The sequence below is a fragment of the Equus caballus genome, chromosome X (genome assembly GCF_041296265.1).
Source record: "Equus caballus isolate H_3958 breed thoroughbred chromosome X, TB-T2T, whole genome shotgun sequence".
NCBI lineage: Eukaryota > Metazoa > Chordata > Mammalia > Perissodactyla > Equidae > Equus > Equus caballus.
The window spans coordinates 116,870,019-116,887,730 of NC_091715.1; the positions used below are offsets into that span (position 1 = coordinate 116,870,019).

Here is a 17,712-nt window from a genome sequence, read left to right on the forward strand (position 1 = left end):
AAACTGAGAAAGATAAGCCAGAGGGACAGGAGGAACATCAGTAGAATTTGATGTCACAGAAACCAAGACAGGCTGGAGTGTCAAGGAGGGAGTGGTCAACAGAATCAAACCCTACTGAAAAAGCATGTGACAACTAACTTTCAAAGTATCCATTCACTTTCATACTGAGGTAGGGACTGCTGGTGACCTTATCAGAGAATTTTCACTCAAGTTTTGGAAGCTGAAAAGCAAAGTGCAGCAGACTGAATGGCGAAGGGAGTGCAATGAAGTGGACATAGTTTAGACCAATCTCTAATGATAAGAGCGAGAGGTCAGGACACAGGGTAGAGGGAGGCTATTATTCTAAGCACAGAGGAAACTTGAACAGGTTTTCTATAAGGGAGAAAACTGTCCTGTAGCACAAGGGATGAGAGAGATGTAGGAAATACAGGAGGAATAAGATATACTGAAGTCCCTGAGGAAATGGAATAGGAAGGACCAGGATCTAGAGCATGAAGACAAGGTTTAGCAAGGAAAGCCAAGGGACTTCAAGGCTCAGTCACTTGGTTTCCTTGATAAGAGGAACTCCAGTCATCTGCTTGGGACTAGGAGGGAAGAACGCAGACACCTTGAGACTGTGTAGCGTGAAAATTAATAAACAGAAACCTCATTTAAAATGGAGTCAGGAGGCCAGAAGGGGGAGCTCGCACGCCCTACCAGATTGCAGAGCCGGATAGGAAGAAGAAAGATTCTTCTTCTTGCCCAGCAACAGCTCAGCTAATGAGAGACCGTCACAACTCAGCCAATGAAAAGCCATTACACTTCTTGAACTCTCAGTCTCCTCCAATGAACTTTTTGTTTACAATAACTCTCTCAAGTTCCTATTCCCCTCTATAAAAGTTTCTCCTCCCCTTGTTGCTCAGGGTTTGCACTGGCTCACCCTGGTTGCAGACCCCAAATTGCAATTCTTTGCCGATTGGAATTAACCCATTTTTGCTGGAGAAATAACTATTTGTTTAAGGTCAACAATAGAAAATTTGATATAACAACTGCGAGTTACGGGAGAGGGAGCTGAACCAAAAAGAGCCCACCCATGCGTCCGCTCACCTGACTCCCAGGTTAGAAATTCATTCTACGCGTCTGGGTGTTTTCCTTCAGAGGCTTTTGGAAACTAGAGTTGTCTCTGGGCTCACCGCAGTCCCCAGCACAGTCACTTAGCCGACCTGTCCTGTAGGAGGCGTTGTGCCAAGGAAAGTAGGTTCCAGGCAGAGCCCAGTGTAACCTCTCAACTTGCCCGCGGAGCAGGGGGCGCTTTGCCCAGGGAGATTTGTCCCAATACGCTTTGCGGCGTGACCCAGAGCCCATACTTCTGACGTGTTACCCCGTCGCCCGGGTAGGGGATTGGTGTGGTAAGTTAGGGGTTGATGTGATAAATGAATCGGCTTCACTCTTTGTTAGGAGAGCGAGTAGGTGAGAGAGGAGGGAGGCCCAAGAGGAGGCCAGGACTGGGCAAGGACTGAAGTAGGACTGAGGCAGGACGTGAGAGCGGATTAAGTTGGCGGCCACCGCTTACAACAGCCGCGGCGGCAAGTCCGCTGACTAGGCCACGGCGGCCATGGCCGTGGACTTAGGGGACCACAGGAGCGGTTTCCAGCACAGCGAGGTAGTCGTGTTTATCAACGAAGAGGTACTCAGTAATGGCGGTGGCCCAGACTTCTACTTGACCTTCTGCTCGAGGCCTTGGAACGAGATAGAGAACGAGCTGCGATCCATCCTGGCCGACCCGCAGGTGCCCTTTCCCCTCAAGAGGGCCTGCGCCTGGAGCGCGCTGGCCTTGAGTGTGCGAGTGGCCGCGAGGCAGCGGGAGCAGCAGGCGCGCCGGGTCCGGCAGCTGCAGGAGCAGGTAGAGGAGCGCGAGACGGTAGTCTGGGCTCTGGCCTCCCAGCTGCAGCAGCTGCGGGCGGAGCGCGAGAAGATGGTCTCGCAGTTGCGTTGCGCGCGAGATGACCTGCGGCGGGTGCTGGAAGAGCGCGAAGTGCTGCGCGGGCAGCTGCTCCAGCCCAAGAGGTTGCCCCAGGAGGTCGCACGCAGGTCTCGAGCCCCGCAGCTCGGGATCGAGGTATGGCCCATGACTGCAGAGGAACGGAACAAGGTGCTGGCCGAAAGGTCTCAGCGTTGGCACGAGTCCCAGAGGGAGGAGGCCCAGATGGCCTCCACAACAGGTGTGCTTTACGTTCCAGAACCCCCGAGTCCCTGGGCCCAGGTCGTTCAACCCTCTCTGCCAATGCCATTCCCCACCCCACTGCCATACCCACCACCTCCCCTACCCAGAGTAGTCTCTGAAGCAGCAGCAGCAGCAGGAACAGCATTCCCACCCCGGATGCCTAACGGGGGGATCTACCCACCTGGCATGTGGCCTGCAGCTGGGTTCCAGGAGGAGACAGCCCTGCAGTGGCACCAGAGCAGCCAAGGCCAAAAGGAAGGTCCTGTGATGCCCCACTTCATAAACCCCTCAGTGTACAGCTGGAGCCAAGGAGACCCAAGGAACCAACAACCTCAGGGACAGATGCCCAGGCCACCAAAAGGTAAGAAAGCCTTTGAATCCCAGCAGGAGGAGAAACTTGTCCCAGACCTCAGGAGGAGGGATTGGGACTGCCTATGGTGTAGAGCATGATTAATTTTTCCTGACACTTGGCTTGTGACAAATGCAAGAAAATCTAGATACTAAGTGAGGTGGGAAGCCTTGATCCAAAACAAACTCCTCACTGAACTCAGGGGTGTAGAAAGAGAATGGAGATATATTCCAAAGAGAAATCCATTTTTGGAGGCCCCCTTCTGATCGAAAACTAACTCTTTTATTTACATCATAGAAAATTTGAAAACTGATGAAACAAAAATTTTCATTATCCTACCATCAAGCAATAACCATTTTTTAACACATTAATATGTTTCCACTAGGGATTTCTTTCCCCCAGCTTCATATTATACATGTATGTGTGTATATAACGTGTGTTGTTTTATAGAAAGATGACATTCTGTTGAATATGTTAATCTTTTAAAGCAAAATTTCTCCAATTGCATTTGCGTTCACAAGTGGTGAACTTAGGATGGCTGCTACCGACTGGTTGACACCCTGGAGAGGCTGATGTGATGAAACATTCTCCTTTTCTCCTTTCTATATTCTCCTTAACCATTTCTCTCCCACAATACCAGGTCTTTGGCTGAAAATAACCATGCTTTTAGAACATGAGATACATTGTATACATTGTATCTAGGAACACTGCTTTTCCTTGAGAATGCTATTGTTACGCTATAAACTGCAGCAGTGTTCATATTTCTTTCTTGATTTGTTTTTATAACATTCATAGGTGAGGGCCTCTTCTTTGTGTCTCTAAGCTCCAGGAACTTTGTCTGCAGCTGAGGAAGCTCCAGGAACTGCGTCTGCAGCTGAGGAAGCTCCAGAAACTGCGTCTGCAGCTGAGGAAGCTCCAGGAACTGCGTCTGCAGCTGAGGAAGCTCCAGGAACTGCGTCTGCAGCTGAGGAAGCTCCAGGAACTGCGTCTGCAGCTGAGGAAGCTCCAGGAACTGCGTCTGCAGCTGAGGAACCTCCAGGAACTGCGTCTGCTGCTGAGGAACCTCCAGGAACTTTGTCTGCAGCTGAGGAAGCTCCAGGAACTTTGTCTGCAGCTGAGGAAGCTCCAGGAACTTTATCTGCTGCTGAGGAAGCTCCAGGAACTGCGTCTGCAGCTGAGGAAGCTCCAGGAACTGCGTCTGCAGCTGAGGAAGCTCCAGGAACTTTGTCTGCAGCTGAGGAAGCTCCAGGAACTACATCTGCAGCTGAAGAAGCTCCAGCTCCCAGTGTGTGAATCCTCATGAAATACCTTCTGGCTCTCAGCAGCTTTCACTTCAGTGAGACCTCAACTGGCTAGAGCTAAAAAGAATGTGAAGGAATCAGGGAAAAGGAGACATTTTGGCACACATCTTGGAACGAGAGCAGACAGATTTTGTTAGAACTTAGTCCTTCTGTTGTGGAAAAGGGATTGACGTAGCATAGTTCAAAGGGGGCTGGAAGGATAGTGTTAAATTTTAGAGGTTATAGCAAGTTTTTGAATTTCATTCATTAATTCACTGGACAAATAGCTATTGATTGCCTAGTATGTGTTAGGAACTACAATTATATGTTATTATCTGGTGCACACATTATAACCCAATTGGATGAGTTAGGTTATATGACAGGAGAGAGCCTAATTTGACATACAGTGAAGACCAGGTGTCTTCTTTGCCTAGCATGTAGTGTGGCTATTGGGTGAATCCAATTGAAAAAATGTCAAGATTCATTTCTACAATTCTGGGGGCAATGTCAAAGAGACTTTTATAGCAGGACTTGAATGACTGAATTGCTCATCAGAGTACTCCCAGTGGAGATGAATGGGCAATGGCAAATATCGAGAAAGTAGCCTAACAAAAGTGCAGGCAGGACTTTTCTGATACTCGGCTGATTTCCTCCCTTGAGAGGGACAGCTATTCTCTTGGTTGTCTGAAAGACCACTGGGTGATGACTGACTTTTTTTTTTTTGGTAAGATTGGCCCTGAGCTAACATCTGTTGCCAATCTTCCTCTTTTTGTTTGAGGAAGATTGTCACTGAGCTAACATCTCTGCCAGTCTTCATCTATTGTGTATGTGGGATGCTGCCACAGCATGACTTGATGAGTGGTGTGTGGGTCCATGCCTGGGATCGGAACCGGCGGACCCAGGGCCGCTGAAGTCGAGTGCATGAACTGAACCAGCTCCCATGGGTGACTGCCTTAATGGACAGTGCCGGAGGAGTGTTGGCTACACACTCGAGCCCTCAGGCTCAGGTCACCACCATCCCAAGGTCCTTTTCAGTCAAGAGTGGATGAAGAACGAAATGGATTCCTGGGACTGACATCGTGCTGTGGATGGTGCTTCTCTTGGGAGGACTAACTGGATTAAAAACAGAACTGGACTGGGACAGGCACTCTTGAGAACGCCCCTGGGCCCCTTCTCTTGCACTTGGTGTGTTCTCTGTGGGCTCCCCCGAGGCAGGTGAAGACCAGGGGCTTGGGAGGAGTTAGATTAGCGTCCAATCTGAATAAAAGGTGTCCTGAGTTCCCCCACGAGATCCCGGCTCACCAAACTCAACCTTTGTCAGTTTTCTGATTCTAGCTAGTAATAAAGAGTGTGCGCTTGCCTGCTGTGTCTTGTGTAGTGTGCCTCTCAGGGCAGGTTTGCTCAGAGGTGGCAGCTTAAATCTGCATCTCCCTTTTATCCCACTGAGGTCAAGGAAAGTTCAATCTCATTCACTATTGAAGGGCCCCCCCTCTTCCTGTGGGTTACCAAAAAATGGGAGGGGAGGGGCTTCTATGGGGTCTTCAGTTCATTGTGATTGTCCCTGCTCCCCTCACTGTCCAAGTCCTCATGGTCCCTTGAAGGTGGGCATCTCGGCAGCTCCTGGGCTCGTGGGACACAACCAGTGAGGTGGGGAGGGGACTTCTGCCTAGACTGGGAGCCCTAATGCCTGGGGTCAAGCCTCCTTATCTGCACCAAGAAGCCGTTTTCTTGAGGCCCTGTCTCCCAGAGGCCCCACAAGCAGAAATTTCCTTCCTGCATTTCTGCCCTGCAAGGCACTGTTCCTTCCCTCCTATGCATAACCCCATCACGGTGCTCAGTATTCTAGAAAACAGCCAAGCTTAGATGGTCTGCTGATGAGATAAATATTTCATAGGACAAAGTGGGGTGGAGTCTGGCTACCTGCTTGGTATAGAGTCAGGGATGGGGCAGAGAACAGAAGTGATCCTGTCCCACCAGCTTACTCTCTTATCTTGGAGTCCTGACGACCAGGAGGCCTCGGTTACTTGGGAGGGCACTGGGGAGGAAGGGGACCATTAAGGGACGTCAGCCCAGAGGTAGGTTTTCTGCGTCAGAGACTGGTTTTGTGTGTGCTGATAGCTCCCTGGAATTTAGGGAGGATGGGACCAGATGAGATTTGGGAATATTATAGTACTTTTTAATCTGGTGGTTCTTTTTTTTTTTTTTTCCTTTTTCTCCCCAAAGCCCCCCCGGTACATAGTTGTATATTCTTCGTTGTGGGTCCTTCTAGTTGTGGCATGTGGGACGCTGCCTCAGCGTGGTTTGATGAGCAGTGCCATGTCCGCGCCCAGGATTCGAACCAACAAAACACTAGGCTGCCTGCAGTGGAGCGCACGAACTTAACCACTCAGCCACGGGGCCAGCCCCTAATCTGGGGCTTCTTAATGTGTGGTTTCTGGACCAGCAGTATCAGGGTCACCTGGGAAGTTGTTACAAATGCAAATTCTTGAATCAGAATTCCTGACTTCAGAAGTTCTGGGGGTGAAGACTTAACAGGTGTTTCTGATGCCCACTGAAGTTTGAGAACCTTTGTAACTCATAATGTAGTGTGAAAAAATCACCCCAGACCTCTTCATGGTTGATTCATTTAGGGCTTCACAACACACTCTGATGTCCACTGAATGTCTGTAGATCTCTATGAAAGCAGACTCATCCCCGGGCACAGCTCTTCCATAGCTCAATGTGATTACCCAATATTTCAGGACTGACTTTTTTCATTGCAACCTGCATGGATCTTTGGCCAGAATCGTTGGAGTTGGCTGTCAGTTATCCCTTCATTCTGGGCTGGGCACATGCAGGTAAAGCCAGTAAGTTGTTTAAGGGGAGAGCCTAGGCTTTGGAGCCAGAGAGACCTTGGTTTATATACCTGCTCTGCCATCTACTAGCTGTGCGACCTCAAACAAGCTACTGAATTGCTCCGATCCCCAAAAAGTGCTGGCTCCCTTTCCCTACCCTTAGGGTTCTGCTCTGTGATGATGGGTTCATGGGTATAAAGGATACCCATTGAGTGCCTACTCATACCACCGAGCACCTACCATGTGACATTGTGTGGCCATTATTCCACTGGTGACCATCACAGCTCTATAAACTATGGATATAATAGAGACGTCTACCAATAGTTCTTCAAGGAGGATGTTTTACTCCATTTTACAGATATGGCAACTCAATAATTTACCCAAAGTTATTCAGTTGGGTGTTGGTGAAGCCTGGGTTCTAACCCTAATCTGCTTGGCACCAAACTCCATGGCCTTTCTACTATATCACAGTGCCTCCAATTGTTACCCTTACCAATTAATAGCAGGTAACAGAGTCTGTCAATACCTTGACCAATAGAATTGACTATAATGGAAGGACTCTGAGTCACAGGGGCAGTCTGGTGGAGAGGAAAGTGGGTGGAGATGGCAAAAGAGTCAGACTTGGTCGCTGTGGAGTATTGGTGCCAGAAAAGAAGGTGTTGGAAGAAGAGGTTTGTGGACATGGCTCCTAGAGGTGTCAGCCAGGTGAAACCTGCAGAGACAGACATGCAGAAGATGGAGCAGCATGCAGTGGTTGATTATGCTCCCTGCCTCACCTCCACAGAGCCCCTTGCCAGCAACACTTCCACTCTCATTCGTCTCAACTACAGAAGTAGTGGCTCCAACCGGCCCCTTTCCTGTGGGGGCCTCTGCAGGCAGCCTGTGGAAAAGTGTAGGGATGGGGAGAAGCGCCTCTCAGGTGTCACTGGGGGCAACAACAGACCAATGACAAGTGTGCCTCTGCATCCCTTGGCAGGCAAGAGAGCTAATGATGCATGGTAAAGGCCAGGTGACTGGACTAATAAACAATGTAAAACAAAGGATTTTTTCTTTGACAAAAACATGTTTTAAACGAAGGGGGAGTCCTGATATCTGGTAGGAGTGGAAGCTTTGTCCTCTCACGGATCCAACTCTCATTTATGAGCAGAATGCAAGAGAGAGGCAAGGAGATGCAAAACCCGCTCCCTTGGGAAATCATTTTCTTGTGGTCCTTTCTGATTATCAAAGTAAATTGGATTCACCAAAACAGAAATGTGAAAAGCAATTAAAACCACCCACAATCCCAAAACCTGGTGGTGACTGCTGTTTATCTTTTAATGTAATAACTCTGTATACACACATACACATATATGCATATACATATATAACAAAACAGGATATGGTACATACTTTTTTTAGCCTCCTGAACTGTAGTAGTAGCTCCAATCTGGACCCCTCTTGTGGTGGACTCTGCACCCAGCATGGGGGAAGGTGTAGCGATGGGGAGAAGCACCTCTTGGGTGGCAGAGGACCAGCTATAGATGTATAGATGTAGACATAGATTTATTTTGTTGTTACGCGCTGCCAAGTCGGCTCAGACTACCGGCAACCCTATGAATGAGTGATGTCCACAATGTCCTGTCCTCAACAGCCCTACTCAGCTCCTGTAGACTCATGCCTATGGCTCCCTTTATGGAGTCAGTCCATCTCATATTTGGTCTTCCTCTTTTCCTGCTGCTTTCTACTTATCCCAGCATTATTGTCTTTCCCAAAGAGTCCTGCCTTCTCAGGATGTGCCCAAAGTAGGACAGCCTCAGTTTTGTCACTTTTGCCTCCAGCGAGAGTTCAGGCTTAATTTGTTCTAGGACACACTTGTTCATCTTTCTGGCAGCCCAGGATTAAAAATAGATTTATTTACCAAAACAGAATAATGGTACATATTTCTTTCCAACATTTGTTTTTCACTTAACAGACACAAGCAGAGTCTCATATTTATATTATTTGAGACTGTGATTTTAAATGGCTGCAGAACATTCTGTCATGTCAATGTTTCAATTTACTTAACTAGTTCTAATTGGGCATTTAGATTGTTTTCAAATTTTTATTTTCACTCTCAACATTATGTTAGTGTGCACAGTTTTCTGTACCATGGCCAAGAATGACTATTATCATTAAAAAAAAATCTAACCAGTTTGAAAGCTGTCTTGTTTTAATGTTTCTTTCTTTGCTTACTGGGAAGATGGAACATTTCTTCAAGTCATCCATTTGTATTTCTTCTGTTATGAATTGGCTGTCATGCCTTACTCAAGTTTACTCATGGAATATTCATCTTATCTTGTTTTGTGACTGACTATTTGATAGTAAGGACATTAACTTAATAACCCTTTGTCATACCTAAGATGGCAAGTATTTTCTCTTGTTTGTAGTTTATCTTCAAATTTGTGTCTGGTGGCATCTTGATGGTGAGGAGAATTAAATTCTTACATATGAAAATCTTTTCTTTTCCACTGTCATTTCTTCTTTCTCTTCTCTTCTTAGGAAGGTCTTCTTTATTTTGAGATAATATATAGAGCCATCTACATTTGATTCTATATCTTTTATAGTTAAAAAATTTAACTCTTTAACCATCCTTGAATTTATTTTGGTACTTATTGTGAGGTAGGTGTCTAAATGTATTTTTCTCCAAAATAATTCACCTACAATCTCAGCATCACCGTTCTTTCCTCATTGATCTGAAAAGAACATCTGTATCAAATACCAACTACACACACACATATTGATATTAATGTGTGTGCTTGTGTGTGTATCTTGTCTGTTAAACTGGTCTATTGTTATATCCATCTAACATTTGATTCCGGCTTTCTAACACATTTTAATAAATGCAGTGTAAGTTATCACTCATTATTCATCTTTTTCTAAACTTGCCTGGTACTCATCACATGTTTATTCTCTCAGCTGAAGCTTTATAACTCTCTATTCCTTTGAGTCCCAGATGTACTTCCTTCAACTGGATTCTATGCAACCCTATAACCTCATAATTCATTCCTCTTTTTTAAACCTAGTTTGAGTGGATTTCTGTTCCTTAAGGTTTTATCTCAGCCCTATTCTCTCTTCACTTCCTCCTTCCGTGATCTTGTCTAAACATTTGACGTCTATCATCTTTAGAAAGATCCTGATGTGTATCATAAAAAAAGCTCGTGTTTATTGCTTACTATGTATTTGGAGGCATCATGTTATTTAATTCTCTTTAAAATCCTACAAGATAGGTAGTTGTATCATCTCCATTTTACAGATAAAGACACCCAGGCTCAGAAAAGCTAAGTAATTTGTCCGAGCTCACACTGCTACTGTGTGGTAAAAGCCAGGATTCACATTCTGTTCTGACACACCTGCCATGCTACACTATATAGCATTTAAAAGAAAGAAAATTGAATATTAAATATTCTGTCCGCTTTAAAATGGAAAATTATAGAAACCATAGATACAGACTTCTGTTTTGGGAATTGAAAATGACACAAGAACCAATATGCTGTACTAAAGGGAGGCTGTAATGGCAGAGTGCTTAAGGACACTGGCCCTGGCTGCTTGGGTCTGAAGCCCAGATGCACTCAGTGGATTAATGGCAGATGACAGAATCCATGTATAGCAGGCTCCACACTTCCTGGTACATAGCAATTCTAAGATACACATTTTTTCACATTTTAACATCTTTGAAACCAGTAGGCTTCTCACAACCAGTTCAATTGGCAGTATTTATCTTACAATTGATGGCATCTTAGATTTGATAAAACAAGGTATTAAAGGGCTGAATAAATGTTTAACTATTACACAAGACGACCACTCATCCATTCAGCAAATATTTATTCCATGTGAACTATGTGCCAGGAACTACTCCTCTAGGGACTGGAAGAGAGTAGTAAACACAGCAAAAATTCCTGCTCTCATCAAGTTTACCTTCTAGTGGAAGACACACATGAAATACAGATTAACAAGGAAAATACATAGTACCTCAGATGGTGATAGGTAATAAGTAATAAGTGAAACAGAGTAAGGGGAATGGAAAGTGGTGAGGGGTGGGAGTGTTATTTTAAATAGGGTGGTCAGGGAATGCTTCACTGACTGCGTGACATTTGAAGAGACCTGAATGAGATGGGAGGGTGAGCCATGAGGACAGCTCGGGCAAGATCTTTCCAGGTAGAAGGCAGAGCAAGCGCAACGGCCTTGAAGTGAGAGCACCGGCCAGCATGGCTGGAGTGGAGTGAGTACAGGAAAGTAGATGAGGTGGGGAGGGGGAGCGCTCCAGATTATGGCTGGAAACTTTAAGTATATGGGTAAGGATTCCTTGAAATCCTTTTAAAAGGCTCTAGATCTGAATAGGAACTGCGTATTGGGGCTCAGAACCACCTAGCAAGGATTGCTGAGTGTCATGGCTACACTGCATTTAAAGGTGGGGGGAGCTACGGGACAGCTAGGGGGTGGCAGTGGCATTAATTGAGCAAAAGCGAGGAGAGAGACAGTTCCATTTAGTCTCTTAAACACACTAATGCACAGTCAAAATGATTCATGGTGTAGAACAGTTTGAGGGCAGAATGATAATGATACATGATCAGAATAATTAGATGAGGCTACTGTGAAAAAAGTGACATTCAAGGCTTAACATTACTGATGAGGCACAGCACAAACTGGCCTTGGTTTGATCTTTCAAAAGGCATGCTGCCACAACATCCATCCGTCCCTTGAGTGAGCTGGACAAAACGCCAGTTATTTTAAGAATACTGAAGAACATTTACAGGGTGATTATGTACAGGATAGAAGGGTACAGAAGTCAGATTTCTGTTACCATTTAACGTATGGTGTACATTTTTTAAAAATTTATTGTTTCTTAGAAACCAAGATGCATAGTGGTTAAGAGCATGGTCTTTGAAGGTAGACAGAGCTGGGCTCAAATGTCAGTTTTGTCACTTACTCCCTGTGCGACTTTGGTTAAGTAACCAACTCAAGCCTCAGTTACCTCATCTGTAAACTGGGAATGATACCACCCAAGCTCAAAGAGTTGCTGTGAAGATTAAATGAAAGAATGTGTGTACAGTGCACAGCATGGTGACTGCTTAATAGAACTGCAGCTGCTTCTTCCTACTGCAGATGCATCCTGTCCATTATGCTTACCCCTTGAAACAGAGGGACTTAAATTTACACCGCCATCAAATTACATAGGCTGGGGCCGGCCCGGTGGCGCAGCAGTTCAGTGCGCACGTTCCGCTTCTCGGCAGCCCGGGGTTCACCAGTTCGGATCCCGGGTGCGGACATGGCACCACTTGGCAAAAGCCATGCTGTGGTAGGCGTCCCACAGATAAAGCAGAGGAAGATGGGCACGGATCTTAGCTCAGGGCGAGTCTTCCTCAGCAAAAAGAGGAGGATTGGCAGCAGTTAGCTCAGGGCTAATCTTCCTCAAAAAAAATATATATGCAAAATAAAAAAATACATATGCAAAATAGTAAGACAGTAAAAGCAAAGAGAAAGTAAAACATTTCCTCAGGGTTCTAAAGGCAGTTCTAGCATTCAGAGTATACACGTTGAACTTAAAAAGAAAAGCCTCCAAGTTGACTTTTTAGATATCCAGTAAGTCTCACAGCAACATACAGAGCAGCACGCTTTTCGCCATCAGTAATCTTTCAGAGGCCCTGTGAGGTGCAGAGTTGTGAAGTAGCTCAGTGAAGCAGCTGAGACAAGAAAGACAGGTTCTATTGAGAACTCCCCCACCAGTCCCACAAATGCAAGGTGTGGCCGTTTTTTTTTTTTTTTTTTTTTTTTTTACTTAATTAGAAGCCATTAAACGTCTAACAATCAGAAAACTCCCTCACATAAAAAGAAGTGTGTTGTCATTTAATCCAATCATATAACCTTTGATCATTAGGCCGGGTTGTCAGGAATTTTCAGAGAATGGACAGCTCCCCCTCTAAGCAGGGCTAGATACGCCTCAGGGATGTCTTGCTCAGAACGGAATGAACTTCAACAATGAGTACAGTTCAACAGTGCACACAGACATTGCTGAAAGTACATTTATTAGAAAGCTCTTACATTCGTTAGGTTTCCATATTTTATTTTCAATGTTTTCTTGGAATTTTCAGGGCCACATAGGCCCCCATATTTGAAGTGTTTGTACTAAAGCTTCTAATGCCTTCTTAATGACGGCGCTTGGTTAGTCTGCAGACCTATGAGATCATATGATTCCTACTGACAATTCAAGAGACTAGAATTTGAGAAACTTAGATTAAACAAATCAATCCAAGCTCTTAAGGCTGAGCACATGGAAGAAAAATGAACTTATCCATAGTGATATGGATTGTATGATCTTTATTATTTTATAATCCATTAATCTAAAAATCATACATATCAGATCAAACAGGAGTACCACAGTATGCTTTATTTTGCAGGTATTAATTAGTTCACTAAATTGATATATCCAAAACTTTAGGTAGCAGCAAGGATCAGTTCTTCCAAAGAAGCTTCAGTAAAAACCAATTCTTTATATTCATGAGTTCAAAGTCCTTCTGTCTGATCCACGGCTGTACTGACGTAAAAATGAATTCACTGAGCCTAGCTAATTGAATACTCAGGTCATAGATTTGGGGCTTCCCGTATTTTACTGGAGTTGAAGCAGCTTTTGTTTTAACTCTCTGTTGATATTTTGTATTTTAATCTTAATTCTCAAAGAAGAATTAAACATATGTTTGCTAATTCTCTAGGATAACAGCCAGGATACCTAATGAAGAATTAGTGATATTAGTCTCCTACCCAAATGGCAGAAAAACGTTTAAATGAACCCATAATTTTGAATGTATCTGTATTTCCAATTCACATACTTAACAAGGTCACAAGCTGATTTAAATAATCTGGCTTCTAGACATTCATCTCAAAAATATTTATTGAAATGAAGCCACTGTTCTTTATGGTGCCATCATTTTGACCAAATAACAAATAAGCAATTGTTTTCACAGGAGATTTTAAAAGAAAACACTCTTTATATACTTAGCAAATCGTGGAGAGCTTGAGTCTGCAAGTCAGAGCTAGAGCGTTCTAAGGGAGGTGTAATTGAGCAATCTGACTTGCTACTCCAGTTTGGAACACATGCTTTCGAGATGAACACATAGACGAACAGTGAAGAAAGATGTTGATGTCTTTTCTTTCTTTTTAACAAAAGTTTCTAATTCCAATGATTGGCAAAGAGCTCTGGCATCAGTTAATGGCAGCAACACAGTGGCGAGCATCTGCCTTGTGCTGAGAGGTAGTTTGGGACTTAATCCTTGGATTTAATAACAAACTTTATTTAAGGTTTACGCTTAATTTTTTAATCCATGGAACATTTTGAGCTAAAAGCAGAGATCTTTGGAAACTTTTGGTTTTAGTCATATAGAGATAAAATAGCCTGACAAACGTCTGCCTTATGCTAATAACAGGTGTGCAAAGCAATCATGTGGGACCCCAAGAAATACGACACTGTGCTTCCAAACGAAAGGGCAATTCAACAGCCTAGCCAATCAAGCAGACACCGGGATGAGTGGTCTCTAGTACCTTACTCCAGAGGCCAGAGCCATCAGAGGTGCCTTCATGGACATAAATCTATATCAAGACCAACACATTTACAGAATAATCCCAGTCCAGCTTTGGCTGGCAGCCATCTGACTGATGACACTTCAGGGCGCACTAGCCTCTAGAACTAGCACTTGCTGCTGTGAGCAAAAAGAAAGCAACACAGTAAAAATATCAGAACTTATTCACAGAGGGAATGGGAGAGTGTAGGAGGCACACAAAGTGTACAAGTTTTTTTGTTTTTTGTTCTGTTTTTAGTGGAGGATGAATCAACTTTGTGAACAAGTTAAGGCTCCAAGGGAACAAAAATCTAAATCATAACCCTAAAAAACCATAACCCACTCTATATCAACACCTTAATGAAAAGGTGAAGATCTTGCTTCATCTTTCAGCAAAAAAAAATGTCAAGTCTGAGATAATCAATATATTCCAAACTCCAGAAGGCAAAAAAGAGACATTCTTGTTAAAATACAGTTGTAATGAAGCAAGCAGCCAGGCTTTTGCTATTAAACACAATACTGTGAAGCCATTTCCTTTTTTTTAAAACTGACAGAAAAAACACTAAATAGATTTAAATAATCCTGATTAGAAGGTGAGGAGAGGAAATCTTATTACAAACTAAATTTTATGTTTGCCATCAATGAAAAATAATTCATTCTATTCTTGAATTTATTTTCTGAAGTTAAATTCTCTAACAGCTTTGATTTTGCAAGTAATGTTAAAGTAGCAAAATACAAGTAACTACAACATATAAAATTATACTTCAGCAGAAATGCTTTCATAATTGGATCCAGGGGCTTAAAATCATTATTTACTTAAAAGAAAACATATTCTACACCACAATTTTTCTTTCAATTACACTTTAACAAAGGAAGAAAAAAAACCGGTCCTAATACATTTTTTTCTTAAATAAGTGCCACTCACGCCCAAGTTAGCTAGCAACTCACTGAGGTTAGTCTGCATATCTTAATCAATTGCACAGCATTTCCTGGCTTTTAGCCAATGGAAACATAACTCCTGATGGCAAAAACAAAAAGCACTAGGGCTGGCCCAGTGGCGCAGCGGTTAAGTTCACATGTTCCACTTTGGCAGGCCGGGGTTTGCTGGTTTGGATCCCAGGTGCGGACCTACGCACTGCTTGTCAAGCCATGCTGTGGCAGGTGTCCCACATATAAAGTAGAGGAACATGGGCACAGATGTTAGCTCAGGGCCAGTCTTCCTCAGCAAAAAAGAGGAGGATTGGTGGCAGATGTTAGCTCAGGGCTAATCTTCCTCAAAACAAATAAATGTGGCTGTCATCTAGCTTGGTGATGTTTGAAAAAAAAACAAAAACAAAAACAAAAAGCACTAGATTGAATTGACTACACAGACTGATAACCAGTACGACTTTTCCTTCTTCCAATCATATAAGAGATAAAGACAACAATTATAAGGAAGCCCAAGGCCACACCCACTGCAACAGGAATAAGAAAGTTGAGGTCAGAGTCAGCAGAACATTCTTCAGCTGTTAGAAAAGAACAGACAGAAAGCAAAGAAAGGAAATTAGTAAGGAATGCAATTAGGCAGAAACAAGCAAACAAGAAACAAGCATTTTGAAAGTGTACACAGATTAGTCTTTTATAGCATTACGCCAATTTTCTTATTTTCTCTATATCCACCCAACTATTTCTAAGCAACTGATTCTCCTATATCTCTCATTGTCACTTCATCTCAAATCACACCTAATTCCTCAGTACAAAAAACAGAAGTGAAGGGAAGAACAGGAAGGGGTCCAAAACACAGAATTGAGCTTCCCTAATATTGGAAGATTTCATGTTTAATTGTCTGAGCGCACCAGGGAAAAGAGCTGTCATCGACACTTACAACCATGCCTGTGTATCTCCCCCACTGCAACGATCATTAAAATATAAATAAGAATTCTGTATGAGTAATAAAATTTAAGTTAAAAAGGACTTAGGATCAAGAAAGTGCAGCATAATTTTTTTCACTGGGGCATTAGGTAGCTACCAGGTTATGTAGAATCCTCTGCAGCTAAGCAGTGCCCTGGAAGAATGACAGCAGAATCCAATACATAGCAGTCCATTCCATCGGACCACCACGAAGGCAATGTGCAGCGCAGCAGATTCTCCGGATCCAGACAGAACTGAGTTTGAATCTTGACTCCTTCCGTTATTGGCTAAAGGACCTTGGTCAGGCTATTTAAACTAGGCCTCACTTTCCTAATCTGTAAAAGGGGGATAATAATACCTAATCATAAGGTATTTGAGGATTAAATATAATTATATTTCTAAAGCATCTCATGCCCATCAGGTGGTCAACAAGTGTCCATTCCCTTCTTTTTTCCTCCCATGTTTGTGATCTCATCCAAGGGGGTTTAGGTTTTGAAGTAGCAAACAGAGATCAAAACAGGAGTGTCTCAGTGCACTATTACTGCAAAAGTCAATATGCAGTACTTTAAAAAATACTTATGCAAACAAAGCTGATACCGTGTTATTTAGTCAAAGTGTCCAATTCTGATCTCATAATTTCAAGTTTAAACTAGTTTTTCCAGTGAGTAACTAGATTTCATTGGGTTAATTTTTATCAAAATGCTAATAATGGTTTTGTTGCCTACTAGATATGTAACCTCAGTGAAGTCATTCCCCATTCTGTAAAATTATGGAGTTAGAGTAAATAATCTTTAAGGTCCTTTCCAGTATAAGTCTAATGCAATTAATAAAATGTGCTATTTGGTGTGATTTATGATTGAATAATAACTTGCATTTTCCTCTAATTTTATTTTTTCCTCCCCTTGCACTTCTGTCATTCATTAAAAAAGCTGCTAAGGCTCTGAGTATATAATATGAATTTCAGTGACCTTAGCCTTTGGTGAAAGGATTTATATATTTTACTGAAAGCCTTCAGAGACTGATAGCTGGGTACCAAGATCCTGTAATCATTGAGCTACAGAAATCCTGAACGAACCAATATATACACAGAATGAATTAACAGAACAATCACTTCAATGTGAAACTCTTCTCAAGTCTATTAAGCTTCCTTCTTACATGTCTATACATTCAATATCTGTGCCGCACTTATAACACGGAATATGCTTCAACGGGGGCTGATTATCAAGCTCGTTTTGATGCCAACAGCTCCTCTTTACACTCCCATCTATGCTCTGCCCCACAGGGGCTGTTTGGAAGAAGCGAGAGGCTAGTTGCTATGCTTCACTGCCTCCCTTCTGAGATTGCTGTTAGCTTACATTTCCTAAGTACCAGTCTGATGACAACACTAAACAGATTTTAATGCTCTAGAGATCAAGAAGATGAGGTAGAGAAACACAACACAATCTCCTAATTAGTTCATAGAATATTTCTATCTTTCAATGCTAATCAAGCATCCAAAGAGAAAAACACAAGGGGAAAAAAGGCAAGTGGTTAAATATGCTTGAATCTCTTCAGTCTATATTGCTGAAAAAGAAACAGTACTTTTAAG

The 17,712-nt window shown here is 43.2% G+C and overlaps 2 protein-coding genes and 1 long non-coding RNA gene across 3 annotated transcripts in view; 1 reads left to right on the top strand and 2 right to left on the bottom strand.

The window, feature by feature from the left end:
• Positions 1-1,343: 1,343 nt before the first annotated feature.
• On the top strand, positions 1,344-5,192 carry LOC138921974 (testis-expressed protein 13D-like). The gene is made up of 2 exons (XM_070258343.1): positions 1,344-2,564; positions 3,376-5,192. Exons 1-2 carry the CDS (start codon positions 1,595-1,597, stop codon positions 3,843-3,845), a joined length of 1,440 nt encoding a protein of 479 aa, XP_070114444.1. The 5' UTR covers positions 1,344-1,594; the 3' UTR covers positions 3,846-5,192.
• Positions 5,193-6,990: 1,798 nt separating this feature from the next.
• LOC138921975 (uncharacterized) lies at positions 6,991-8,187 on the bottom strand. The gene is made up of 2 exons (XR_011435032.1): positions 8,056-8,187; positions 6,991-7,378 (listed from the first exon to the last, which is right to left on the bottom strand). It is a non-coding gene; the product is annotated as an uncharacterized lncRNA (long non-coding RNA).
• A 4,499-nt stretch (positions 8,188-12,686) lies between these two features.
• Positions 12,687-17,712, bottom strand: part of LAMP2 (lysosomal associated membrane protein 2) — a 37,925-nt gene continuing 32,899 nt past the window's right edge. Inside the window, exon 9 of the mRNA XM_014729148.3 lies at positions 12,687-15,739. Coding sequence (XP_014584634.1) covers positions 15,597-15,739 — 143 coding nt within the window. The 3' untranslated portion in view covers positions 12,687-15,596. The remainder of the gene's footprint in view (positions 15,740-17,712) is intronic.